This window comes from Mesocricetus auratus, unplaced genomic scaffold (assembly GCF_017639785.1).
Source record: "Mesocricetus auratus isolate SY011 unplaced genomic scaffold, BCM_Maur_2.0 Super-Scaffold_2245, whole genome shotgun sequence".
In the NCBI taxonomy this organism is placed as follows: domain Eukaryota; kingdom Metazoa; phylum Chordata; class Mammalia; order Rodentia; family Cricetidae; genus Mesocricetus; species Mesocricetus auratus.
The window spans coordinates 41989450-42016858 of NW_024429180.1; the positions used below are offsets into that span (position 1 = coordinate 41989450).

A 27409-nucleotide genomic window follows, 5' to 3' on the forward strand; every position below is an offset into this window, starting at 1 on the left:
TTCAAGATCTATCTACACTCTGTGAGACGTGTGCTGTTAGGGAGGATCTAGGGGGCCGTGGACAGGATTGGAGCGTTTACTGCTCCTGCAGAGACGGGTTCGATTCCCCAACACGCAAACATAGTTGCCAAAAGGCATCCATAGCCCCAGTTCTATAGGATCTGACACACTCTTCTACCTCCCTGGGCACCAGGAACACACGCCGTGCACTTGCAGGCAAAACGTGCACAAAAAAATTCTTAACTGACAATCGAGTCAGGCCTGGTGCCACATGCCTGGAACCCGAGCACTGAAGAGGCAGGAGGATCAAGAGTTCAAGGTTCTGCTCATCACCACAGAGATTCTGAGGCTACCCTGGGCTACACGAGAAGATGTCTCAACCTGCCCTGCTTACCCCAGCCCCAGAAAGAATCTTAACCTAGGCCTTGAGGCCTACGCCTGCAAGCCCTTCACTGCTTCCAAGGCAGAGGCGCGGATGGCAAATCCCAGGAGCCTGGGCTCCTAGTGAGTTCTAGGCCATCTTGAGCCACGCGGCAAACCATGCTAAAAATGAAGATGAAGACAGTATGTCACAGAACGCAGGGCTCTTAAGTTACAATATACTCAAGGTCAAAGACCTCCACAAGGTGCCACAGCTAACCGCGGGAGCCAAAACGTGACTCTATCCAGCACTACCCCCAAACCTAAAGTTCCTGAACGTCAGGAACCTCAAAACATGGGGGGGGGCCGCACACGACCCTGACATGGGTCACACTCAGATATTTAACTTAAGAACTTTAATATTCGCTAACGAGGCTTTCTGGTTTTAGTTTTTACAAGGAAGGGTTAATTAATTCTTAATCATACCGATCACATTAACAGTTATTTTCAAACTCAGCCCGTTAAGGTTTATAAAATATTTTGGGAACACACAAAACAACCAAAACTTCTGCTTGGTGATGGCTCTGAGTAGGAACGCATCCGCGGGAGTCAGTTTTTCCTTATTTGTGCCCAAACGTCCAACAGACTAAACACTACAGCTGCCCTGATTTTCCCATTTCAACTTGCATTTAAGATAACGCTTTTGTTTCCTTTACAGCGCTCAGGCTGCTGACACAGCTGGGCCCCTTCTTTGTAATAAACACAGGGCTTCTATATTTAAAAGTACAGTGCAACTTTGTTTTACCATCCCCTCCCCAGTCTCCGGGCTAATTTTCTGTCCTCCAAAGCTCCACCTCCACCCACCCCATGATTTTTTTTTAATCAGTGACGCTTCCAAGAGCCTCCCGGAAAGTGGAGTCTGTTCTTTAAAGACATCTCTCATCACAGTGGCATTTCTCTTCTCCGCGGCTCGTTGTACAGGGAGAAAGGAGACTTTCTGCGAAGGCCTCGTCTTGAGGCTGGGGTGCTTATGGGGAAGGCAGTGGAGCGGGCTCGGGTGCACGCAGCAGGGGTCCCAAGGTCGGGCAGGCGATAAGGACCAGCGGGGGCCGGCGATAGGGAGCGGCGGGGGCCGGAGAGCCGAGGGGGGTCTGGAGTCGCTGTTGACAGTAAGTGGAGCACGGCGGACGGGCGGGCACGCCCCGGCCAGCCGATTCGGAAGGGGGCGGCCGAGCAGGGTGTGGGCCGAGGGGGCCCGGGGGGTGGGGTGTAGATAAGGCGAGGCCCCAGTTAATCATCACCTCCCGAGTGCCTGGAAAAGTACGGGATGAGGGCGGGGAGCAGCCCCGGGGAAAGCGAAACTCCTCCCGCACCGGCCTGCCCGAGCGCGGGGGAAACCCGAGCGCGCCCGGCGCGAGCCAGCGGCCCGCCCCACGATCAGCACAGCGAACCTTTACAAACTCACCCGACCCCGACACAGAAGTCAGCCCCGAAAAAGAGACAATCAAGACTACAGCCAGGTAGAAAGAAGAAAAAAGTCGCCGTTCCCATACCGGGAGTCGAACCCGGGCCGCCTGGGTGAAAACCAGGAATCCTAACCGCTAGACCATATGGGAAGTGCTGCAAGGAGCACCGCCGTTACCCACCTGACTAGCGTCAGCCAAGCCACCGCTGCAGCTGCTGCGCCGCCTTAGAGCCGAAGCCGCCCCTGCGGCCGCTGTCCCCACGCGCGCGGGAACGAGCCCGCCGGAGCGCGCGGGCGGGCGTGGCGGGGGGGGGGGCGAGGAGCGGACCGCTGGGCCACTGGAAAGTTTTGAGGCGAAGCCCGGAGCCCCGGTGCGGTTCCGGAACCGACGGCTGCGCGCCTTTCTTTCTCAGCCCTCGGGTCCGGGCTGCTCCCCGGTCACAGGGCGAGCGCGCTAGCCGGCAAAGCCGAAGGCGGCGCCGTCCGTGGGAACAGCTGCGCCCGGCGTGGGGAGGGCGGAGGGTGGGGGGGCGGAGGCCGAGCTTCTGGGCTGCGAGCCAGCTCGAGAGTGGAGGTTCTGGATCCCGGGAGGAGCGAGGACCTCGGGATGGAGCTCGGCTAGGGCGCTCGAGACCCGGAGCTCCCGGTGCCGTGGCGCTTTGGTCCCTTCTGGGTGACCTCAACCCCTTTATACCGACCCCACCTCTCAGGCGCCGCGAGTACCGCCCCGTGGGGGAGGGGAGGAGGCGGCGACACGGCGCGCGCGGATTGGGCCCTCGCGGCTGCCGTAGCGAGCGCGGCCGCGGAACGCCGGGTCGGGGACGCGGAGGTCCCGAGGTCCCGGCTGTCGCCGGCGGCGGAGCACCAGACCAGTGAGCGGGATCCCGGGCTACGCGCGGAGCCGGCGCGGTCATGTGAGTCGGGTCGTTCCTGAGCCTCGCGGCGCCCGCGTGCGGCCTCCTCCTCCTGCCCCTCCGCTCCGCTCGCCCGGGGCCGCCCGACCTGCCGGGCTGCTTCTCGGGGAGACGCGGCCGCCCTGGGAGCCGGGCCCTCGGGTGCGGCCCCTGCCCGCCAGTCCCGGGACGCGAGTGGCGCTGTGGCTGCAGACGTCCCCAGAGAGAGGGAATTAGCTAAGAAGGGGACGGGAAAGGGAAATGCTTTGCTTTGAGACTCTCGACTCCCTCGTCTCTGCGGCAGTCCCGAGGAGAAGCGGGGTGACGGGGAATCTGGCCCCGCGTGTGTATAATAGATAGAACGGCTTTGCTAAGACAAAAGCCAGCCGGCAGCCCAATATCCCACATTTTAAAGGGCATAGCGGTTCTCCTTCAATTTCTGGATAAACTTAGAGTTGTTTTTCTTTCTTCAGGGCCGACTACTGGAAGTCACAACCAAAGAAATTCTGCGATTACTGCAAGTGCTGGATAGCAGACAACCGGCCTGTATGAAATTTCTCGTAAAATACCCCAGTGACGTGCTGCTTTTTAGTCTAATTAGAGTTTACAAACCACTTTATAGAGCTCTTGATTTTGCAAAACTTAGAAAGATCTCTGGATTTTTTTTTCGGTTTTTTGAGACGGTTTCTCTGCTTTGGAGTCTGCCTTGGACCTAGCTCTTTAGACCCCGCTGGCCTCGAACACACAGAGATCTGCCTGCCTCTGCCTCCCCAATGTTGGGATTAAAGGCGTGCGCCATTTCTTTCGTTTGATTTTTTTCCCACCTTATGAAAGCTATAGCCTTCTCTTCATCAAACTTTGATTTCAAGGCCTAATTCTGTGTCATTTGAGGAAATGAGCCGTGAGTGGGTAATCTCATCCAGGTTTTCGGGACTCCTACCTCTTAAAAAGAATTTTACGCTTTTTCTTGTAGGTTTCCTTCTCTCCAGAGAGATTTGGGAGAACATCATTGTTCCCTCTCATGAAACAGAAATAGCAACACATAGTGCTTGTAACCTACCTCTGACTTTTAAGGCATAAAGCAAAAAGTCAACTGGCGTTCTTCCCATAAATGTCATAACAGTACAAACGTGCTATTTTAAACATTAAAAGCTAGAGTATGGGGGCTGGTGAAATGACTCCACAGTACAAAGTACCTACACTTTTGCAGAGGGGCTGGGGTTCAGTTCACAAGCCCCTGTTACCCAACAGCCTCTTCTGACCTTCCTGGGCAGCCATAATCATGAGTTTCTTATGAACATAACACAGGCACACATCCACAAAATAATTTTTTTAAAGACTGCTATCTTGTCAGGCAATGGCAGTACACACCTTTAATTTAATCCCAACAATGGGGAAGCAGAGGCAGATGGATCTCTTGAATTCCAGGCCATCCTGGTTTACAAAGTGAGTTGCTGGACAGCCAGGGGGCTAACACAGTAAAACAAAAGGAAATAAAACCAAAAGCAATGATATTTTATATATACATTACCTTATTACTTGGCAGAACTGTGACGCATAAGGGAATATCACCATGTTTCTTGCTGTATTCCCTTGGTAAACACCTTTAAATCTCCTGGAAGGTCTTTGGCTTTGCTCTTCTGTTTTGGTCTTACTGATTGTTGCTAAAGAGTGTGCCTATTTTATTTGGCTTAGATTAGTCCTTGCTAAAACTACCATGAGGTTTTAAAACCACACAGTGAAAAATTACCCATCCCTGAAGGTACCAAGGAAGTAAAATGAATTTTATGAGTTACTGAAAATAAATTCCCTTTCCAGAAGTTTGTCTGCATCTCTCTAACTATCTAGTAGTTTCACTACAAACAATATTTCTAGAATGGTCCTTTCACATAGTATTCTTTGTATGGTATATCACCTGTAGGTAACCCAGTATAGGAACAGTAGATGATTGTTTGCTTCACAAACCCCAGTTTCAATGAGGAATTCACAGGAGTATATTAGAATAGCTTGGGTAATGTGTCATACAGGATTTGATTGACAGCATTTATTTAAAGGAGTTCTTATTTCTTATCAGCAGACGTGTATAATTTATTGAGAATTCCTGACTGTTTAAGTAGGCCCCAGTGTCCACTCAGCCATCTGTGTCCCCAGCCTTCTAATTACTGTTCCTCTTCAAGAGTTAACCTCACCCCCACCCCGTGTCTATACTTTCATTGTTTTCATGTGCATGCACCTTATTCCATCATGCTGACAGGTAGCAGAGTTTTGTTTGTGTGTTTGTTTTTATGTTTTGTATCTGAAACGTATATCCTGAAGGTGTCTCCATGCCAATACATAGGGGCCTGTGAGCACTTTTCCTGTGACAAGCCTGTGGGAATGTATGCAGTTCACTCAGCCAGTCCCCAGTAGATAGACTACAAGATTGTTGCTGCAAACAGTGCTGCAATAGATAACCTTGTTTATTACATCATTTTGTACAGTGCGAGGAGTTTTTTAAAGTTTGTGTGGGTATGTGTATAGGTGTTAGTTTGCATGTTCCTCATTATGCAAGCCAAAGGACAGCGTTCACGAGGGTCCTGGGGACTGAGGCAGGTCGTCAGGCTTGGTGGCAAGACCTTTACCCACTGAGCCATCTTACTTGCCCAAATGAGGAATTTTTTAATTATCTATTTTTTTGAATGTTTTAAAGACCAAATCTTTAAGGATATTCTTTATGTCTCTATACAACAAACCAGAAAATGAAATTTTAGAGGCTTAAGCAGTTTTGATCATTGATGTTGAAAGGAAGTGGCTTTTGTTGTTGTTGCTGCTGTTGGGCTTTTGTTTATTGAGTTGGGTTTTTTAGTTTGGGGCATTTTTGTTGTGTTACTGCTGTCTTTTTTTTTTTTTTTTTTGAGACTGAGTGTTACTTGAAAGTAGCTTAAGCTGGTCTGAAGCTTGAACTTAGCCTTCAAAGTACTTGGGTTACAGATGTATGCCCCCGCTCAGCTGAGGCATGCTTCTTCTTGAAAGCTGTTCCCCACACTGAAGACCTTTAAATCCATACACCAGTACTCCCTGAGTTAGTCAGGAGGGTACTTGATGCTTCCTCCTGTTAGTGTGATCATCCTGCTCATTGTAATAACCAGAAAACGTCTAGTAGAGAGCAGGACAATCTGCTTAGACCACTAGCATCATTTGATACAGGGGTCAGCCGCATTAAAACTCATCATTTCTATATTTTCTGCCATTTTAACCTATCTCAGTTCCACATTTACAGTATTAGTTTACTGTGAATTTAATGATGCTTTCCCTTTTTCCTTTTCAAGAGTGTTGAATTTCATGAGAGAGGAAAGAATCACAAGGAAAATGTGGCCAGGAGAATCAGCGAGGTAATTTCAGTTGGCTCGTTGTTGGCTTTTCTGTGCACGTGTTGATCCCGTCTCTCACGTCCACTCACGTCCACTTGCATGTGTCTTACATAGATTAAACAGAAGAGCTTGGATAAGGCAAAGGAAGAAGAAAAGGCATCCAAGGAGTTTGCTGCAATGGAGGCAGCTGCCCTGAAGGCATACCAAGAGGATCTGAAACGCCTTGGCTTACAGTCAGGTAGAACATCAACAAGACCTTTAAAAGTAACAGCACAGGTCGTGCATGCTGAGGCTCTTTCACTCATTTCCATGTAGGAGTTAGGTACTTGAAATCTTGTCTGCTTTTATTGTGCATCATAGTCCGGTTTAGAATGTGGACTTTGAAGTGCATATGGTTTGTACTGTTGTTGAGTTCAGTCTCCCAGTACATCCTGGGCTGGTCTTGAACTTGGCGACCTCCCTCTAGGCCTTCTGAAATTAAAAAGCAGGAGCCACCATACCTGGCTTTTTTGCTTTTAGCATCATTTATTTCCTCATCTGTTTGTGTTGCTGGATGTATGGGTTTTGGACAACTGGGAAGAGTTCTCTCCTTCCACCATGTGGGTCAGACTCAGGTCATGAAGCCCAGTGGCAAATACCTAATGCACTGTACCATCTTGCTGGCCCCGTGTTTGTTTTAGTCTTTCAGGGCTTCATCTTTTGACACCTCTAGTTATATTACTTTTACAGTTACCTAGCTCTAACCTAGCTGAATGATTCATTTCCAAAATCTTGAGGTTTTTTTTTTAGATACTCATTGTTTACAGGCACTGCTCATTTAAAAAAAAAAGCTTTTGAGCCGGGCGGTGGTGGCGCACACCTTTAATCCCAGCACTCGGGAGGATCTCTGTGAGTTCGAGGCTGGGCTGGACCGACAGCCTCCAAAACAACACAGAGAAACCTTGTCTCGTAAAAACCAAAAAAAAAAAAAAAAAGCTTTTGTTATAATTATGCATTTTCTACATGGCCAAACTGAGTTGTATCTATTTATATGATTGGCTGCACAATGAAGGATTTGCCTTTAAGACAAATAATTGACTTTACCTCAAACAGGCAGATTATTTTGAGGGTTTGACTAAGGGTTGTTAGTGAATGTTTCCATCTGCCTGACTTTAGGCTCAAAAGTAGGAAGCTTTTGTGAACTTTCTTCCATGAAAAATTGTATTAGTTACTTTTCTGGTAGCAAAATACCTGACAGGAACAGCTTATGGGATAAACTATCAGTTGTGGTCAGTTTCAGAAGTTGGGGTCACATGGCTGGGAGAGCACAGTGGTAGGTGCTGGAGATGGAAGCTTATTCCCAGGATGCAGACCAGAAGCAGAGACAGCAGACCATAGCCCGAAGGCAGCTGCAAACTTAGAGGGTAACCCCCACTGATGCACCTCTACCAACCAGGGACCCCCTAAAGCTCCACAGTAAGCTGGGAGCCAAGCTCCTAAACCAGGTACAGATCTTGATTGTTGCTCTTGTGTAGTGGCTCCAGTGATGAAATAATCTTTTTTTTTTTTTTTTGATTTTGCGAACCACTGACTTTATTGGACTTAACTAAACACCATAAATGAGGAGTTATTTATAGGCCCATGGATGACCCCAAACAGCTGCATCATGACAAAAGCATACCCCATCATAGATTGCTACCTTGGGGACTCTACATCATGGAACCTCTTTTCAGTTAACCTTTAACTCCCAAAAAATCACCCATTGGGCGGGGAGCTCTAACATAATAGAATAGAAGCTAGAATCCTAGGTAAGAAGGAACTGGTCCTGTGAGTGTCCCTTCCCTCCTCTTGGAAAATGTCAGCATGTATTTGACCAGCACTGTATCAGTTGCTTAGTTATTTTGTTGCCATGACTGGATCAGGGTGGGTATTCTCTATTCCAAGATGGTGGTGTGATCCTGTTATTAGGGGCAGGGGTGTCACACTACAATAAACAGCATCTCCATCTCTTAGCTCTTGCAGTCTTTTTTGTTTGTTTGTTTTTGTACTGGAACTCACTCTGTAGACTAGGCTAGCCTTCAACTCACAGAGATCCACCTGTGTCTGGGCTTAAGGGTGTGTAACAGCACCGCCAGGCTGACTCTTGCAATCTTTCCACCTCTTTTTCCTAAGGGAGGCTTCCTGAGCCTCAGAGGAGATGAGATGTGGAAGATCCCTTTATGAGCATTGGGTTGTCACACTATGTCATCATTTATTCTCAGTAACCAGTTATGACTCCCGCCATTAATAACCATGGCCACTGTAAGAAGTTGTCTTCTGCAAGCAAGGACTGGAGCAGTCTGATTGTCGACTCCCTGAGTAGCACCTAGTGATACAGCACAAGCCAGTAGGGAAGGGCTTCCTGCCCACTCCCAGCCAAGTCTCTAATAAAAAGACTCTTAATTATGAGGTTAAGCAGAATATTGCTTTCATGAAATAAGAACAGTTGTCTAATGTAGTCTAAATGCCAGTATTTAAGAAAAAGAAGGGGTGTGTAGTTCCAAAAAGTCATTTATTTATTAATGAATGGGAGTCTCACTGGTTAATTCAGACTGGCCTCAAATTCACTGTGATGTTGGACAGGCTCCCTAGTTCTGGGATTACAGGCATTCATCATTATACCCAATTGAACATAAGGCATTTTTTTTTTTTTTTGGTTTTACGAGACAGGGTTTCTCTGTATCATTTTGAAGGCTGTCTGTCCAGCCCGGCCTCGAACTCACAGAGATCCATCCGCCTGCCTCTGCCTCCCGAGTGCTGGGATTAAAGGCGTGCGCCACCACCGCGGCTGAACATAAAGCATTTTGAGAGGAAAATTAGATAGGTATCTCCGGGACAGTTGGAGAAATGTTAGTTGTAAATTCATCTTGTTAATTTTATATAGATATAGATTAAAATATTTCATTTCAATGCCGTTTTAAGGTTAATCTTTGGTTTTTTGAAACATAACGGATGGCCTGGAACTCACAGAGATCCACCTGACTCTGCCTCCCAAGTGCTTTGATCAAAGGTATATGCCGCCACACTCAGCACAGCAGATTAGTTTTGAATATACATACAAATACCTCACTGTCCATGGTGGGGGTATTGGTTTGTCTGTTTTGATATAGAGTCTCACTATATAGTCCTGGCTAGCCTGGAATTCACTATGTAGCCTAGGCTGGCCTCAAAGTCAAGGTGGTCAGGCAGGCTGGGATTCTAGATGTGAGCCATGATGATCCTGTGGGTTTCTTTTGGATTATGTTCTGTTAAAGATCTTCATCCCCATGCACTCAGGAGACAGAAGCAGGTGAATCTTTGATTCGAGGCCAGATTGGTCTACAGATCAAGTTCCAAGACAGCTAGAACTACACAGAGAAATACTGTCATGAAAAAAAAAATAATAAATGTTGCAGCCTATCATGAATATATCTTTCTGTGTTTACTTTTCTCTGTAAGTTCATCTTCTGGACAAGAAAGCTAATATAATATCAAAGGATAAATGTACTGTAGTATAGCTGATGCCAAGCTAGTTAAACAAATGTTTGACTAATTTATATTTTTCTAGAAATAAAAAAGTTGTTAACTGGTGTTGGAAGTATTAGCAGTCTGTTTTTGTTTTCTAAGATTGGTTTATTTATTATGTATACAGTATTCTGTCTGCATGTATGCCTGCAGGCCAGAAGAGGGCACCAAATCTCATTATGGATAGTTGTGGAATTGAACTCAGAACCTCTAGAAGAGCAGGCAGTGGTCATAACCACTTAGCTATCTCTCCCCTCCCCCCCCCCTCCCCTTTTTTTGGGTTTTTTTCAAGACAGGGTTTCTCTTGGAGGCTATCCTGGAACTCACTATGTAGACCAGGCTAGCCTCAAACCCACAAAGATCTGCCTGCCTCGGCCTCACAAGTGCTGGGATTAAAGGCATGCACCTCCACCCATCGAGTATTAGCAGTCTCAGGAGCAGAAAGCCATTAAAAGGTTTTTCCACATTCATGTACATACCATCGATAAGAGTGGAATTTCATCCTATTTTTCAGTATTAATCTATTTTTAAAAACTATATTTATTTGCATTTCTTTGTATATTAGTAAAAGAAAATGTTCATTCTCTGAATTGTATGTTTTTCTGTTAGGATGTTTAATTTTTTAATAAATCATTGTTAGGGACATTAACTTATTTGTTGTTAATTTTTTTCATTTTTCTAGCATGCGTATTTTTGCTTTTGTTTCTTTTCATTTTGTTATACAAACAAATTTAATCATGTAGTCAGATTTAACAGGTCCACCCCCCGGGGAATTTTTAACCTGGAGTGCTTTTGTTTGTTTGTTTTGTTTTTCCAAACAGGAGTTCTCTGTGTAACTATGGCTGTCCTGGAACTTGCTCTCTAGTCCAGGCTGACCTCAAACTCAGAGATGCCTACTTCTGCTTTCCAAGTGCTGGGATTAAGGCCAAGTGACACCACTGCCCTTCTTGACCTGGAATTTATATTGGCATGAAGAAGAAGCCAGTGGAAGTAGCTTAGTAGCTTTGCCTTTGTAACTTCTTGATGGCATGTCCCAATGTTCTAACACCGATTCCTGTTGTCATCAACATTGACCTTTGTTGGTATGGGCAAGATACCTGTTTTTTTCACAGGGTTTCATGTAGCTCTGGCTGGCCAAGAACCCTTGATAACTGAGGATGGTCTTTAAAACTCCCGAGCCTCCTGCCTCTAGCTCCCAAGTTGTAGGAGGCACACACCATCACTCTCAGTTACTGTAACACCTTCTAATAAAAAACGCCCCAGGAATCTTGAGTTGGTTCTGTGTCTAAACCACTCTGTGTAAATCATGTGTTTGCTTTTTCCACCTCAGTTGTCCTGCAGGACTGGAGGTCTAACCCAGGCCTATGCATGTTAGCAAGCACTCTGCCCCTGAGTTACATCCCCAGACATGATTTATTTTAGATGAAGTTTAGAATAAGTAGTAAACTGTTTGGTTTTTGTTTTCTTCATAGTACACTGAGATTAAACCCACAGTCTAGTGCATATGTGTAATAGAAGTAAGTGACCCTCACAGCTACTATTTTTTTTTCACTCCTCTTACATATTCTACAATTGTATCTCAGGTAGCTTTATTATAATGTGTATAGTTCCCAAAAATAATCTTGTCAAACTTTGGTTTTGTTTTTTAAAATTGTTATCTAGGCTGGTCTCAAACACGATTGTCCTGTCTCAGCCTCCTGAGATTGGGATTAAAGGCATACGTCACTGTGCCGGGCTTTGCCAGACTTCTGATTAGTGCAACGATTAAATAGATAAAGTCACCCCTCCTCATCTTTTTTTCTAGACATTACAGAGCCGAGTATATCACCAGTGACAAGCACTGTCCAGCCCACTTCTACATCAGATCAACCGAAAGAGAAGAAAAAGAAAAAGGAAAAGAAGAAGAAAGACACTTTGAAGGGGAGATGGGTAGAAGGCGTAACAGCTGATGGTCACTGTTACTACTATGATCTCATCACAGGAGGTATGCTGGTGAGGCATAGAACCACACAGAGTTTAGGTGTCGAGATTTTTATTTAATATCGATTTAGTATTGGCATATGTTAAGCAGTGAAAAAGTGTAATTTCCTTTTTTCCATAAAGCTTAGAAAATTATGCCTTTAATCATGAAGCACACCCTATAATTCCAGCGTTCAGAAGGATTACTACAAATTAGAGTCTAGGCTAGAATGCACAGTGGGATCCATGCCAGTTTGGGGTACAGAGTAAGAAGACCATGTCTCAAAAGAAAAGGAAACAAAAGCAAAAGCTGTAAGAATACCCTACTTATTACAAATCAGTATCATGATTAAAATCCTAAAAGTTCCTAGGTAGGCTTGGTGGTACACACCTTTAATCCCAGCATTCAGGAGGCAAAGGCAGGTCCATTTTCTGGATTCTAGGACAGCCAGGATTGTTACAGAGAAATCCTGTCTCAAAAAAACAAAACAAAAATCGTACAAGTTCTTTACTTACTGGAACTCTACAGAAATAAGCATTTCACCTGAAGTTCAGGCCGTTCCCATGTGTGTCAATCTGTGTCATAACTTTTAAAGGTCTTGAGATAAAATGCCTAAGAGGAAAGGTTTTCCTTCTTTTTTTTTTTCCTGAGTCAGAGTTTCTCTGGGTAGCCCTGGCTGTCCTGGAACTCTCTCGTAGACCAGACTGGCCTTGAACTCACAGAGATCCTCCTGCCTCTGCCTCCCAAGTTCTGGGATTAAAGGCGTGTGCCACCACCACTTGACTGGAAAGGTCTTCTAACTAATATCTTGGGAAACCAGAAGCTGGTTTCTTTTTTGCATAACTCTCTTAATTGACTGTTTGATTTTCCTCTTTGGGCTGGTGAGGTGACTCAATAGGTGAGGTACCTGCCTCCAAGCCTGACAACGTGAGTTCAGCCCCCAGAACCAACAAACTGTCTTCCAGACTCCACCTACTCACACAAAAAATAAGTGTAACTGTTAAAATTTTGAGAATTTCTCCTTCATAATAATGTTAAATAGAAGTTTCAGTAAAGTACATAGTGGTGTTTTTCAGTAGGAATAGTAAAAACATTTTTTGTAGTCTTTTAAAGTTTAATACATTTTTCCATGTATATTCTGGGGCAAATAAATTTATTTATCTTACCCTCCAGAAATACAGAATTTATGGCAGAAAAAGTAAATTTGATACAAAAAGAATTTTCTGTTTACCTGTTCCCCTACTCCCACCCCCATGCTAGATTTCAAACCTAGGTCCTTATACTTAGCAAGCAAGTGCTTTCTTTACCATTGAGCTAAATCCCCATCCCATAAAAATGGAATTTGAAAGTACTGTGTGTAGAAATATAACTTAAAAGTTATGGAGTACCTGGGCTGCCATTTCTTCTAGGTTATATGACATTCACATGTATTCTATGCAGTATCACTAAGGATATGTGTTGTTTCTTTCATTTTTTTCAATAGTAAACTATATTGGTAGCCCCCAACTTTATTCGCAGCACTAGGGAGGCAGAGGCAGACAGATCTCTATGAGTTCAAGGCCAACTTGGTCTACAAATCAAGTTCCAGGCTCTAAAGCTACACAGAGAAACCCTGTCTCAAAAAACCAAAATAATAATAATAATAATAAACTATTCTGTAGTGTTTTGTACATAATAATGTCTGTCTTGTGGAGTTTTACTAATTAAATTTTGGGAGCTTGTTTTATTTTAAAGCAAAATTATTTTACAATATGTATATTTTTTTAAGCATCTCAGTGGGAGAAGCCAGAAGGATTTCAAGGGAACTTAAAGAAGGTAACTATTACATATTTATGATTGGCTTCTGGGGTCCTGCAGGTTGGGTGGCTGGTCAGTTTTGCGTGCTGGGGATTGATCCTAGGGCTTTGTGAATAGCCAGCATTCTGCCCCTGAGCTAAACAAATTCTGGCTGCTGCTGTGGCTTTTTGCAGGATTTTGTTAAGCAAATTTATTTCCAAATAAGCAGTTCTATTCAAGCCCCAATTTGGCTTCCTTCTTCCTATAATCCTTCTGTTAGATCTCAGGGTAGAGATGAAACAGGGATATCTCTGCCCCCAAAAAAAAAAAAAAACTATTCAGGATAAATATTATTAGTTGTCTTGCAGTCATTTCTTGTTTACATGTCTGTCCAACTGGACAGAATTTCTGGCTTTGAGAAATGAGACATTCTCTGTTTAAAAGTTAGTGGTGACTAGCAAAAACCAGGCCATGTGGCCAAGATCTTTATACCACTCTTGACTCCCAGGTGCCAAGTGGAAAGAAAAGGATAGCCACATTTCCTTAGTTATGCAGTAGATAGCTCTTGTCATTATTCTCAGTGTATTGTTTTTTTCCCTCCTATTAGACAGCAGCAAAGGCCATTTGGGTAGAGGGTTTAAGTGAAGACGGTTACACCTATTATTATAATACAGAAACTGGAGGTGAGTGTCATCTTTTATTATATTAACTTAAAATTGTACCCAAAACTGCATATGAACTAATGTATCGTCCAAACTTGGAAATTATAACATAATAATAATTTTTGTAACAAGTATATATTATCTTTTATAAGGGATACTAAAAGATTTCTATTTATAAAATATACTGTGCATCAATATTGTTCCCTTTTGGTTTTTTGCTTTTTAATGTGTATGACTATTTTACCTGTATGAATTTATGCTCACCATATGTGACCCTGGAACCCCAAGGAAACCAAAAGGCATCAGAGTTCCAGGAACTGGAGTTATGGATTCTTTTTTTGTTTGGTTGGTTTTTTTTGTTTTGTTTTGTTTTGTTTTTCAAGACAGGATTTCCCTGTATTGTTTTGGAGCCTGTCCTGGAACTCGCTTGGTAGACCAGGCTGGCCTCGAACTCACAGAGATCCACCTGCTTCTGCCTCCCAAGTGCTGGGATTAAAGGCGTGAGCCACCACTGCCCAGCCTGTGGATGGTTTTGAGTCACTGTGTGGGTACTAGAATTGAACCCTGGTACTCAGTGAGAACAACAAAAATTAACTGTTGATCTGGGCATTGGCCATGTACACCTTTAATCCCAGCACTCAGAAGGCAGAGGCAGGCAGATCTCTGTGAGTTCAAGACAAGACTGCTCTACAGTGCAATTTCCAGGACAGCCAAGGCTACACAGAGAAACCCTGTCTCAAGGGGGGAAAATGAGCCAGTTCTCTAGGTCCACTTAATGAGATTCTTAATAAGGCATTTGCAAATTAAAAAAAAAAAACCTTCAACTCTCTAAAATGGCTGGGTCTTACAATTGATAATAATTTCCCTTTTAAGTATCTATAGTTATCACCTAGTTCAACTTTTGTTGTGGTGAGTATCAAACTTGAGACCTAATACATGCTAGCAAGTACCCTCTCATTGAACTACACCTAAGTCTTCATGTGTTCTCTTTTTTTTTCTTTTGGTTTTTCAAGACAGGGTTTCTCTATGACTTTGGTGACTGTCCTGGAACTAGCTGTTGTAGACCAGGCTGGTCTTGAACTCACAGAGATCCGAATGCCTCTGCCTCACAAGTGCTGGGTTTAAAGGTGTACGCCGCCACCACCCGGCTGGTCTTCAGTGTTTCTTATAAATAATTTATTGTTTCTGCCAGCATACATCATATGTTCAGCTATATATCCACCTGAAGACTAGGAGTGACTGGGAGGCCCAGAGGGTATTAAACTTGGCCATGTTTGTGTTGATACTTACGCCTATGAACGATGAAGTAAAGAGACACCCTCAGGCTTCTCAGCCAGTACCACTGGTGGTCTAGCCTTGTCAGTCTTCACACTCTGCTTTCTGTCATCAGCCTGGGTGTTTTCCTTTTTGTATGTTTCTAAATTCTTACTATCCAAACCCTATATTACATCTTTTAGGAAGAAATGGCCTTTAAACCTTCAAACAGATACGTGTCCTGTCCTGTGAGAGCATTGTTTCTGTACTGTATAAGGAAAGCATTGGGACATTATAGAGTTCATACAGCCTATTAATTAATAGGGCTATATAGTTAATGCAAGTTTGATTTCAGTGCACAACTTCTTACCAGTGAAGTGGCTGAGCCTATAGTCATTCTTCAAAAAGAAAAAAAATAAAGAAAGGAGTATGTTCTCTGTGGTTGGTAGGAGGTTAATCCTCTCTGTAATTAGTAGCCAGTCTCACTCCTGTTTGCTAAGACAGGGTCTTTCTTTATAGCTCTGGCTGGTCTGGAATTCACCAAGAAGACCAGGCAGGCCTTGAACTCACAGAAATTCTCCTGCTTCTGTCTCCTAGTATCCTTCACTCTTAAATTGTCTCAGTTGGATAACAAATTGTAGTTTTTCTTTCCCCTTCATTAAACTACAGTAGAAACAAGACAGTCAGAAATACTTGAATGTCTCTAGAAGCCCAGTAAACACAGATGGCAGCGAAGTTCAGCCAGTTGAGATTCCGTTACTAAGAAAGTGTCTTCAGTTCGTCACTCTGTTGTGAGAACTCCCAGAAATATTGGTGAAGTCATTCTTAGTATGTTTCTTGAAATTGTTTTCAGGTAAACTGAAGGTTCTTAAAACTATCACCCACTTCCCAAGTTCCTTCCCATTAGAGTAGGGTTTATGAGTTTAGTAAATGCAGATTGTCCTAAGTTTCCTGAACAGTAAAAAGCGGGGTCTTGATAAAGTACAGATATAAAAATGCAGTGCTATTTAATAATTGTACATGATAAAAACTGTTACGTTGCTGAGAAGTACTGCTAAAAATGTAATATGGTTATTAAAATGTGTTGAGCAGAATCCAAATGGGAAAAGCCTGATGATTTCATCCCACACACGGGTGATGTGCCTTCTGGCAAGGACAATGAGAAGTCACCTGACACCCTAGAAGAATCCAAGTCATCAGATTCTCACAGTGACTCTGATGGCGAGCAGAAGAAAGCAGGAGAGGCTTCTGCAGAAACAAAGAAACTGGTAATCAAGTTTAAGGTAGGTTCGCGTTTCACAGACATTTGGCAGACTCATCTTCCATGTTTCTGTACTCCTGGCCAACCCCAAGTGGAAAGTAGGAAAAAGCAATTCATACTTTTTAAATTGTATGTCTTCCTGAATGTCATGATGAAATCTTCTGTTGTAGTATATTGTAGTAGCTTGCCATTTGCTACTAAAGTTAATCTCTTACCATAGCTACTTATGGATTAAAGTTTACCATCAGAGGGTATGTATGGTTTGATTCAGTGGTTTTAGGCATCTATCCATTGGAGATCTTGAAATGAATCACTGAAAATAAGGGTGAAGTCAACTGTATTTTGGCATTTGGATAAATGATTGTACCTTTTATCCTTGAGAACCTATTTTAGATTCCTATTTTAAACTCCCTAACTTTTTTTATTTTTTAAGATAAGGCCTTAACCTTACCCTCTAGGAGCAACGGATGAGGGGTGGGGGTGGGGGTGACCAGGGTTGGTATGTAAAGTAGAGAACATTTAAAAAAAAAAAAAAAAGAAGGGCTTGGGACTCATGTAGACCAGGCTTAACCTCAAAATGACATCTCTCTGCCTCAGGAGTGCTGGTATTGAGTCATGTGCCATTCTTCACACCTGGCCTTAAACCTTGTAACTTTAAGAAGCTTCAGTACCATTCAGAAATCTGTCTGGCCAGTGTACATACTTAGACTAGACATAGAAATGCTAATAAATAGCAACTACTCAGCACAGGTGAGCTAGATTAGGAGAGTAACGTGGACAGTAATCATTTATTTAGTTCACTTGTGGAGGTATGAGGGTCTCTGTAAGGACGAGTGGTGTCCTATAAGCCAAACACGGAGACTGCATCAGGACTCCAGCCTGCTGTGCTGGGTAGGTGGCTCAGCTGGTAAAGACGCTTGCTTCTAAGCCACGTGGCGTGAGTTGTAGCTCAGCACCCCATGATGGAAAGAGAGGACTTAACTCTCTCCTACATTATCATCTGACCTCTACACCCTAGTCAAACCACCCCACACACTACCCCCGCATACATGTATAAAAGGGCTTGGGGGTGGCTCAGCGGTAAAGGCGCTGATGGCCTGAGTTCCGTCCCTGAGCCCCACATGGTGGAGGCAGAGGGAAAGAATTGATGCCCACAGGTTGTCCTTGGAGTTTGATGCATATCAGCACACTCACATGCACACCAGAAAAATGAACGTTCTTAAAAGTATAATTTTTGCTTGGTTTTGAGACAAAGATTCTCTGTGTAACAGCTCTGGCTGTCCTGGAACTCACCCTGTAGACCAGGCTGGCCTCGAACTCAAGAGATCCACCTGCCTCTGCCTGCCCAGTGCTGGGATTAAAGTCGTGCGCCACCATTGCCTAGCAAAAAGTGTAATTTTTTTTAAGTAAATGGAAAAAGAAAGAAAGTATATCCATGGAATTTAGCAGTTGGGATGTCTTCAGTGCCCGCCTAAAAGTTTGACCACCTATTTTGGGTAGCAGAACTCATAGGGAGTAAAGTAGTAGTTTAGACTTTAAGTATGGTTGGCTAAGATGACAAATAGATGCTAAGCCACTTGAGAGGTAGGCAGGCAGATCTCTGAGTTTGAGACCTGTTCCAGGATAGCCAGGGCTACATAGTGACACCCTCCCTAAGAGAAGGAAATTGAATGAAACCTGATGACTAAGTATTGACTGAGAGAAACTTGTAGTAGCGGGAATCCAAAGAAAGAAGAAAACTATCAATTAGAACAGGTAGGTAGATTGGTCTTGAGTAAGAAGTAAACTCATTTTCTACAAGGTTAGCTTTTTGTTTTCTGTGAGGACTGTGACTACGGAAAAAATGAAAGCATCATGCCTTTTATTTAATTTTTGATTATTACTACTGTGCATGTGTGTGATCCTTGGTACTTCTAGTTGTGTTTTTTATGACTATTACTGTGTATGTGCATGGTTGGCACATACTTCTAGAAGTCAGAGGACAAATTTGGAGTCAGATCTCTCCTTTCACATTTATGTGGTGTGCTTATTAGGTTTTGTCAAATTGACACCTGGGAGTGGGGAACTTCATTTGAGGATGTGCCTTCCCCATCGTGGCCTGTCTTTGTAGTGTTTTCCTGATTGTCTGTTAATGAGGGCAGGCTCAGCTCCCCGTGACTAGTGTCACCTCAGGCTTGGTGGTCCTGGGAGGTATAAAAAAAGTAGATAAGCATGAGCTTGGGGACAAGCCAGTAAGCAGCTTTCTTCCATGGTTCCTGCCCTACTTCTCTGAGTGGTTAACATTAATTGGGACATGGAAGCCCAAGAAGCCCTTTTTTAAAAATTATTTATTATGTACACAGTATTCTGCTTGCATGTATGTCTGCATGCCAGAAGAGGGCACCAGATCTCATTATAGATGGTTGTGAGCCACTATGTGGTTGCTGGGAATTGAACTTGGGACCTTTGGAAGAACAAGCATAGCTCTTAACCTCTGAGCCATCTCTCCAGCCCCCAATAAGCTCTTTCCTCCCCAAGTTGTTTTTGGTCATGGTGTTTATCAAAGCAAATTAATACATACAGATTGCCAAGAGCTGGGATCAAAGGCACACACCTTGGTCACCGGGCTAAAACAGTCTTGTCAGTTATACTCTTAAAGAAGACACACCATTATACCACTAATCAGAGCTGAGATGACTGGCCTCAAAAGTGTAGGATATTAAAGACTCTAGAGACACCTTTCCCAAGCCACCCTTCAGGTCCTGTCATTGCCTGGAATTCCTCTGTCCACTCCATCAGTTTGTATGGGATATAAGAGGAGACGTGTATCACATTGTCAAGAAGCAGCAACAAAGACCTTGTGCTAGCCAGCTCACACCATTCATAGTTAACATTAGGTAACCCAATTACTTTCTATAATAATTGTTCTACCCATTGTAAAAATGTGGTAGTGGCACATGCCTTTAATCCCAACACTTTGAGGCAGAGGCAGGGAGATCTCTGAGTTCAGGGCCAGTCTGGTCAATTGTGAGCTGCCCTGTGAGTTCTGGGAATTGAACCCCAGTCCTCTGGAAAAGCAGTCAGTGCTTTTAACCACTGAGCCATCTCTCCATCTTTGTTTGTTTGTTTTTGTTTTTTTATTTTAAGACAAGTTCTCCAGCCAAGTCTGGCCTTGAACTTCTGATCTTCCTGCCTCCACCTCCTAAGTGATAAAGTTACCATGATACACCACACTGCCCAATTTATGCTGTGCTTGGAATTGAACCTAGGGCCTTCTGCATGAGTGTCAAGTACTCCACCATCTGAAACCAGAATTTTACATTTTAATAGTAGGTGACTGAAACAAAGTCAAGGCTTTTTGGAGTTTTTTGTTTGTTTGTTTGTTTGTTTTGATTTTTAGTTTTTTGAGACAGGGTTTCTCTGAATTGTTTTGGAGCCTGTCCTGGAATTCGCTTGGTAGACCAGGCTGGTCTCGAACTCACAGAAATCCGCCTGCTTCTGCCTCCCAAGTGCTGGGAATAAAGGCATGCGCCACCAACGCCCAGCTCAAAGTGAAGGTTAATAAAATCATTGACCTTCATTTTGGAGCAACAAAAGGAAAAGCCAGAGGATTTGTTACAAAAATCATGTCTGGGGATGTGGTAGCATGTGCCTTCATTCCCAGTGCAGAGGCATCAGATCTCTGAGTTTGAGACCATCTGATCTACATAGGGAATTCCAGGACAGCCAGGGCCTCACGGAGAAAAAGGAGCAAGAAAACATGTTGCTGAGCATGGTGACAAATTCTGGTGATCTTAGTATTCTGGGAAAATTAGATCTTAGTACTAAGATGGGAAAATTAGAAGTTCAGGCCCAACCTGGGCTACATAGGAGATGAATTAAGAGCCATTTGTAGAATAAAAAAGAAATTCCAAGCAAGCTACCCATGGACATGTAATTTGCAAAGAGGCTGAAAACCCAGTACATGTATAATGTGCACACTAAAGTGGATTAAAGGGCTTTCTTACCCCAATGAAGATATGTCACAAAGAACCAGCCCCGGGACATCTGTGGAAACTGCTTCTGCCACAAGGGGGAGTTATCCTAATCCTACCTTCCTACCCCTGAGACAGTTTCTCTGTATAGTTCTGGCTGTCCTAGAACTTGTTCCGTATACCAGGCATTTATTGTATTATGTGGAAACTTACACCATTAAGTGAATGATTGTTATTAAGACTTTTTAAAGAAATTAGATTTGGAGGTTGAATGTAGTGGTTTTGCTTCAAGTGTGTTATTTGTTGGCCTTTGCATTTCAGGAAAAAAATAAAAGTACTGAGAAAAGAGCTGACCCAGAAATACAAAAAGAAAAAAGTACCCCAAAACAGAATCCATCAATCACAAATGAAGAAAAATCCAAACCTCTTAAGAAATTGGTGAACCCTTACGGAGAATGGCAAGAAATTAAACAAGAGGCGGAGTCTCAGTAAGTATCTGAGAGGTCATCCCCTCCCCCTGCACCTCAGCGCATTGTAGTCAAGAATCTCAAGTGTGGTGTGTTCCTTTTTTTGGTTTTTCGAGGCAGGGTTTCTCTGTGGCTTTGGAGACTGTCCTGGAACTCGCTCTGTAGACCAGGCTGGTCCTAACTCACAGAGATCCTCCTGCCTCTGCCTCCCGAGTGCTGGGATTAAAGGCGTGCGCCACCAATGCCCAGCTGTGTGCTGTGCTCCTGAGGAGTGTAGCTTTTCCTTACATTTCTAGAATAGTTTTAATTTTAATAGGTGAAACTTAAAAAAAAAAAACAAATCAGTGATTGTTTTGTTTACTACCAAAGCATGACATTTCTAATGACCACACTCACACACACTCACCATCATTTTTTTATCAAAAGAATACTTGCAGTAAGTACTTTCAGGATGCCTTAGCTACAGAATGTAAAGAAAACGCTTTTGCTCTCTTACTCTCTTGCAGGTCTCACTATACTTCAAAGTTTTGTTTTTTATGTGTCTGTAGATTTTGTTCTGGTTGGTTGCTTGGTTAGTCAGTTGGTTTGATTTTTAAGTCTTGTGTAGACTTTGCTAGCCTTGAACTCCTGATTATGCCATTACATCTACAGAAGACAGCAAGTATAGTTATCTTGAAATAAAAATAAAAGCTTTTATTTATTTAAAGATCCCTTAAGTTGTTGCAGGTGCGTACTGCTCTTGGAGAGGACCTTGGTTTGGTTCCCAATATCCACAGTGATAACTAACAACCAACTGTAACTCTAGAGGCCTCCTTCTGGCCTCTGTGGGCATTTCACTCAAGTGGTCTATAGACATACATGCAGCCAAAACACCTACACACATAAAATAAAATCTAAAGGGGGGAAGGGGAAGGCTTTGGAATGCATATTTTCTCTATTTGCCTGCTTTATTCTCTGACTACTGAATTCTTCTCTAAATAGGATATTTGGTCCCCAGCAGGCTTTATAGTCTCAGTCACTGAATATGATGATCTTCCTGCTCTGTGTTCAGAAATATCATGGGTGGATTTGATAAGCTAGCGCTTTCATAGACTAGTTAGTTGACTGTCTAGTGCAGTGATTCTCAATATGTGGACCATAACCTCTTCAGGGTCAAACAATCCTTTCACAGGTTCCTAAAACCATTGGAAAACACAGATATTTACATTAAGATTCATAACAGTAGCAAAATTACACTTATGAGGTAGCAACAAAAATAATTTCATGACTGGGGGGTCACCACGACTTGAGGAAGTGTATTAAAGGGTTGCAGCATTAAGAAGGTTGAAACCCACTGGTCTAGGGAATAGGGAACTGATGGGCTCATGTTAAGCAGGGAACTGATTTCTGGTCCAGCCAGATTGTTTATGACTAACCATATAGATAGTTGAAGGGCTAGTTCCCAGAATAAAAAGATGCTAGGCAAATAGTTCATTAGGTCTTCCACAATAGGACATTAAGATTCCATTCTTTCCATCTTGTGTTATGTAAACCTTCGGAATTTGTCAGTCCATGGCAAATCTGTCTCCACAGCTTCCCTATTATCTGTTTATGGTGCATGTCATAATATGAGCAGAGTATTTTCCAAGATACTATGCCCTTTGTGCAGCAGAGTCCTGTCCTAGCACATGTCTACCTGAGTCAAAGATGAGTGTGGTGAAACTAAAATCAGTATCTTCAATCACCTGCAGCTGGGCAGTGCACACCTAACCCATGCCAGAGGCTCAGGGACTCAGGGTCTTCCCCAGTACATTGGAGAGTGCAAGGTTAGCCAGGACTACATGAGACCCTATCTCAAAAAAGCCGAAACCGGAGCATCATGGTATTCTGATGACCCGCTTCTGATTCCCTCGTTGTTACCATTGGGAATTGGCTCATGGTGCTTCACTGGTTTGTGGTTTAGATGCAAATAGTTATCTTAATCTGTCAGGTTATGGTTTAGTTTTCTTTCTGTTCCAGGGAAGAGGTCGACTTGGAACTTCCAAGCACTGAAAATGAATATCTGTCAACACTAGAAGCTGCTGCTGGAGAAATCAAAGTGGTATTTAAAGAAAAAACTGTCTCTTCTCTGGGAGTTGCAGCAGATGGGGTGGCTCCAGTCTTCAAAAAGAGAAAAATTGAAAATGGGAGAACTCGCAATTTAAGACAGCGAGGTGACGATGAGTGACTGGGAAGCTTTTCCTTTAACTGCTGTGGACAGAGGGGACATGCCCTTCCCAAGCTTCTCTGTGTTTTGGGTACTGTATATAGTGCTGCAGTTTACATTTATGCTAAATGTATTTTATGTGAATCAAAATAAATCTTTTTTCATGTGAAATTTATTTTTATTCCTCAAATGGAAGCTACCACATTGCATTGTAATACAGTGTATTATGTTCAGTGTCTAAAATTGCTAATTATATAATTTAAGATGCTATGTATCTGTTATTTAAAACATGGAGAAGACCCTTGCTCTGTTCTTACTCATATGAGCATACTTGTCCTGCATTGAAAATGCACTATTTCCACACACTGAAATTAACCTGTTGCCTGAGAAATAAGAATCAGGCACAGAAATGCACAGCCCCATGGCAGTTTGGTTTTGATGGTCCTTTCTGAAGCCTGGATGTAGAAAAGTATGCATATTACCTGGTCTTAATCAATTTAAGACCAAAGACCAGAAGCAGGAGCTGCTTGGGCACTGAAGTGCAGAGCGAAACTGGACCAGGGGTAGAAACCAGCAATTGGCCCAGGTCAGCTTATAGCAGCAAAGTGTAAAAGGCATTAGCTTGGGGCCAAGCATCAGGGAACTAGAGATGGGAGTGCAGTGTCTTCTAGAACAGTCCTTTCCCAGAAAGGCCTCCTTTTCATAGCCCTGGGTCCCTTAGAAGGTTTACCTAAGGTAATGGAAACAAAAGACTTGAATTAAAATAATTTTCATGGTCCACTTAAATGTTTTCCATTTTCTGGTTATATTTCTTAAGTAGAAATTTCATATTTAAAGTACCTCCCTTTATTACTTTTGCATATTTTTAATTATATTTTTCATAAGTTGTACAGTATGTAACTTTTGGTAGCAAATATTTGTCTTTTTACAATTGCAAGTGTACATGTAAGAATAGCTTATTAAAAAACCATAAAATAAATTAAATATTGGGGTCCCTTTTTTTCTAATATGGATCAAAGTTGCCTTATCATTGGCAAAATGGTATTTGGAGATTAATCTTTGCAATTATTTGGGCCTAAACTTTGCATTTTGAAGCACTTTTAATTTTATTTTGTGAAAAGAGTCTTGGTGTGTTGCCTAGGCTGACCTCGAATCCAGGTCCTCAGACCTAAGAGTCCTGAAATTAACAGGTGTATCACCACACCTGGATGTTCCGATACTTAAGTTTTATTGTTCTTTGACTGGGATAGTCAAGGGTTTGGGTCAGGGTCTCCCTATGTATCTCAAACTTGCAGTCACCTCCTAAACCTTAGTATGGGAGTTGCAGGCATGAACCAACAGACCCCCTGGTTTACTGGGTTTGGGGGGTTGGTTTATTGGGAGTTTTGGTTTGGTTTGATTTGAGTTTTGTTCTTGTTTGTTTTTTGAGACCCTCCTGTCTCCCAGGCTAGCCTGGAACTTCCTATGTAGCTTGGCAGAAGGTGACCTTTTGAACTTATGATCCTCCTGGTTTCCCATTCACCAGAGCTGGGATTATACATGTGTGCCACCCCTCCCAGTTTATATGGTGGAGATTGTGAGGAGCAAGCACCAGCTGAGCCGTATACTACCCATGGTTTGAATTTTGATAGACCATTTGCCATGTAGCTGAGGAGCATTTATTATTAGTCCTTGGCTCTTCTCATTGGAAAAGACTAAAAGTGGAATGCCTCTATGCTTTATCCACTTTCAGCTCCTATAAAATGCAATATTGAAGACATTTGCTAAAGGTGGTGGGTTTTTTTGTTGTTGTTGTTGTTTTTGTGTGTTTTTATGGGGGGGTTCTTTTGTTTTGTTTTGTTTTTTGGTTTTTTGAGACAGGTTTCTCTGTATTGTTTTGGAGGCTGTCCTAGAACTTGCTCTGTAAACCAGGCTGGCCTCGATCTCACAGAGATCTGCCTGCCTCTGCCTCCCCAGTGCTGGGATTAAAGGCATGCGCCACCAACGCCCAGCTAAGTTATTTTTATTTGTTTCTTCTGAAACAGGGTCTCACAGTGAGTCTTCTTAACTCTGTCTCCCAAGTGCTAGAATTAAAGGCATTTACCACCAGGCCTGGTCTCCGGAGTTGTCTTGAGGAGTAATGAGCTTGGTGTATTTATAAGGCTCTTGGGACAATGCCAGTCAGATAGTAGCTCAAACTCATCTACTATTAATACTTACAATATATACAAAGTAAAAATAAAAACTAAAAAGGACCAAGGTCCTACCACCAATACCATGACTTAGTCCTTTTTCCTTGGCCCACCTCTCTCACTAATTCCCAAATTTCATATGCAGTCATGTTGAGGAATCTGTATGCTTCACTTTACAACAGCAAATAAAACTTTTAGTCCTCAAAATAGTTTAATTCACTGGGTGGCAGTGGCAACGATGATTATACAGTGTGTATGTACTAGGGACATGATTCAGTTATTTAGTGTTTGCCTACCATTAAATCCGTAGGTTGTCAATCCACACACACACACACACACACTACTATGTGTATGTGTTAGAGAAGCTCCTCAGGATACCTTGGATCACATTCAGAGCCTGCCCCTCTTTTAAATTATTTCGTTTTATTCTATGTGCATTGGTGTTTTGTCTGCATGTAATCTGTGTGGGATTGTCAGATCTTGGATACAGACTGTTAGCTGCCATGTGGGTTCTGGGAATTGAACCCTGGTCCTCTGGAAGAGCAGTCAGTGCTCTTAAACTGATGAGCCATTTCTCCAGCCCCAGAACCCCCTTTTTTAAATGCCAGCTGTAGGGGGACAGTGTTGGCAGCGGTAGATCTGAGTCTGAGTTAGAGACCAAACAGGTCATTGAGCAAATTCCAGGACTGCACTGAGAAACCCTGTCTTGAAAATTCAAAAGCTAGCTGTCTTGCTTCAGTCTATAGACATTTTCCTAACACTGTATCTATTGAGTGCTTCTTTATTTTCCTTTTTCAATTTAATTTTTTAAATCTTTTTGTGCATGTGTGTTTGCCACATCCTGTAGATACCCAAAGAGGTCCAAGAGGATGTTGGATTCCCTGGAGCTGGAGTTACAGTTGTAAGCTGCCCAGTGTGGGTGCTGAAAACCAAACTCAGGTCCTTTAGAAGAGCTGCAAGCCATGTTAACCATTGAGCCATTTACTGAGCCCCTCAAGGAATTTTTAATAAAGGAAAGTTTTATTTTGATTAGAGGATGGAATGTGTATCTGCCACAGCACTCATACGGAAGTTCTCTCCTTCCCCTGTGTGGGTTCCATAGATCAAACTCAGACTGAGGACTGAATAAAGGTCATCAGGTTTGGCAGCAAGCACCTTCAACACTGGGCCATCTCACCTACCCCATAGAGTACGTTTTTCTTTTTACAAACATGCCACACAGTTTCAAACAAACCAGAGCCATGAAACCAATATCCCCTGGCAGAACATGCCCACAATTATCTAGGTAACTTCCACTAGGGCCCACCTGTAATGAACACTCCCACCAGCCTAGTCCCACAGCCATGTCAGCCCCAAATAAACACACAGATACTATATTAATTATGAAATGTTGGCCGATGACTAGGGCTTCTTTTTTATTTTTTATTTTTTAATTTCACCAGCATTTTTTTAATTTAAGTTAGAAACAAGCTTGCTTCACATGTTAATCCCAGCTCCCTCTCCCTCCCCTCCTCTCCCATATCCCTTCAACCCTCCCCCAACCCCTCACCCAATCCCCACTCCACTCTCCATCCAGGGAGGGTGAGACCCTTCATGGGGAATCTCGAAAGTCTGTCATATCATCCCAGGCAGGGTCTAGGCCCTCCCCCATGTGTTTAGGCGGAGACAGCATACCTCCACGAGGAATGGGCTCCCAAAGTCCATCTGGATGACAGGGATAAATGCTGATCTATTGCCTGAAGCCCCGAAGAATGCTGAGGCCTCCTCACTGACACCCACATTCAGGGTGTCTGGATCAGTTCCATGCTGGCCTCTCAGCTGTCAGTCTGGGGTCCATGATCTCCCCCTTGTTCAAGTCATCTGTTTCTGTGGGTTTCACCCGCCAAGTCTTAATCCCTTTGCTCATCACTCCTCCCTCTCTGCAACGGGGTTCCAGGAGTTCAGTTCAGTGTTTAGATTTGGATGCTGCCTCTGCTTCCTTCAGCCACTGGATGAAGGCTCTAAGATGACATACAAGGAAGTCGTCAATCACATAATCAGGGAAGGGCATTTAAGGTAGCCTCTCCACTCTTGGTTAGATTGCCAGTTGGTGTCATCCTTGTAGGTCTCTGGACATCTTACTAGTACCAC

At 43.3% G+C, this 27409-nt stretch overlaps 2 protein-coding genes and 1 non-coding gene across 4 annotated transcripts in view; 1 reads left to right on the forward strand and 2 right to left on the reverse strand.

Moving 5' to 3' along the window:
- Nucleotides 1-2131, reverse strand: part of Elf1 (E74 like ETS transcription factor 1) — a 90418-nt gene extending 88287 nt beyond the window's left edge. The window contains exon 1 of the mRNA XM_013114056.3: nucleotides 2007-2131. The gene's annotated coding sequence lies outside the window, so the exon portion shown is untranslated. The remainder of the gene's footprint in view (nucleotides 1-2006) is intronic.
- On the reverse strand, nucleotides 1905-1976 carry Trnae-uuc. The gene has a single exon. It is a non-coding gene; the product is annotated as a tRNA-Glu (tRNA).
- Nucleotides 2132-2602: 471 nt separating the features above from the next.
- Wbp4 (WW domain binding protein 4) lies at nucleotides 2603-23279 on the forward strand. 2 transcript variants are annotated; one of them, XM_013114060.3, is made up of 10 exons: nucleotides 2603-2739; nucleotides 3192-3264; nucleotides 6027-6089; nucleotides 6183-6306; nucleotides 11395-11574; nucleotides 13319-13365; nucleotides 13934-14009; nucleotides 16335-16525; nucleotides 20778-20944; nucleotides 22922-23279. In XM_013114060.3, coding segments are annotated over exons 1-10 (1131 nt in total). In that variant the 5' UTR covers nucleotides 2603-2737; the 3' UTR covers nucleotides 23130-23279. The 2 variants fall into 2 exon arrangements, with proteins under 2 accessions (XP_012969514.1, XP_040611971.1); XM_040756037.1 differs by having other exon boundaries at nucleotides 2605-2739; nucleotides 22905-23071.
- The last annotated feature ends 4130 nt before the right edge of the window (nucleotides 23280-27409 follow it).

What these genes read in the sequence shown, in the direction of transcription:
- Wbp4 (XM_013114060.3), top strand. An exon ending in TTCAAGGGAACTTAAAGAAG is followed by an intron (nt 13,366 to 13,933) that starts GTAACTATTACA and finishes CCCTCCTATTAG; the next exon opens with ACAGCAGCAAAGGCCATTTG. An exon ending in TTATAATACAGAAACTGGAG is followed by an intron (nt 14,010 to 16,334) that starts GTGAGTGTCATC and finishes TGTGTTGAGCAG; the next exon opens with AATCCAAATGGGAAAAGCCT.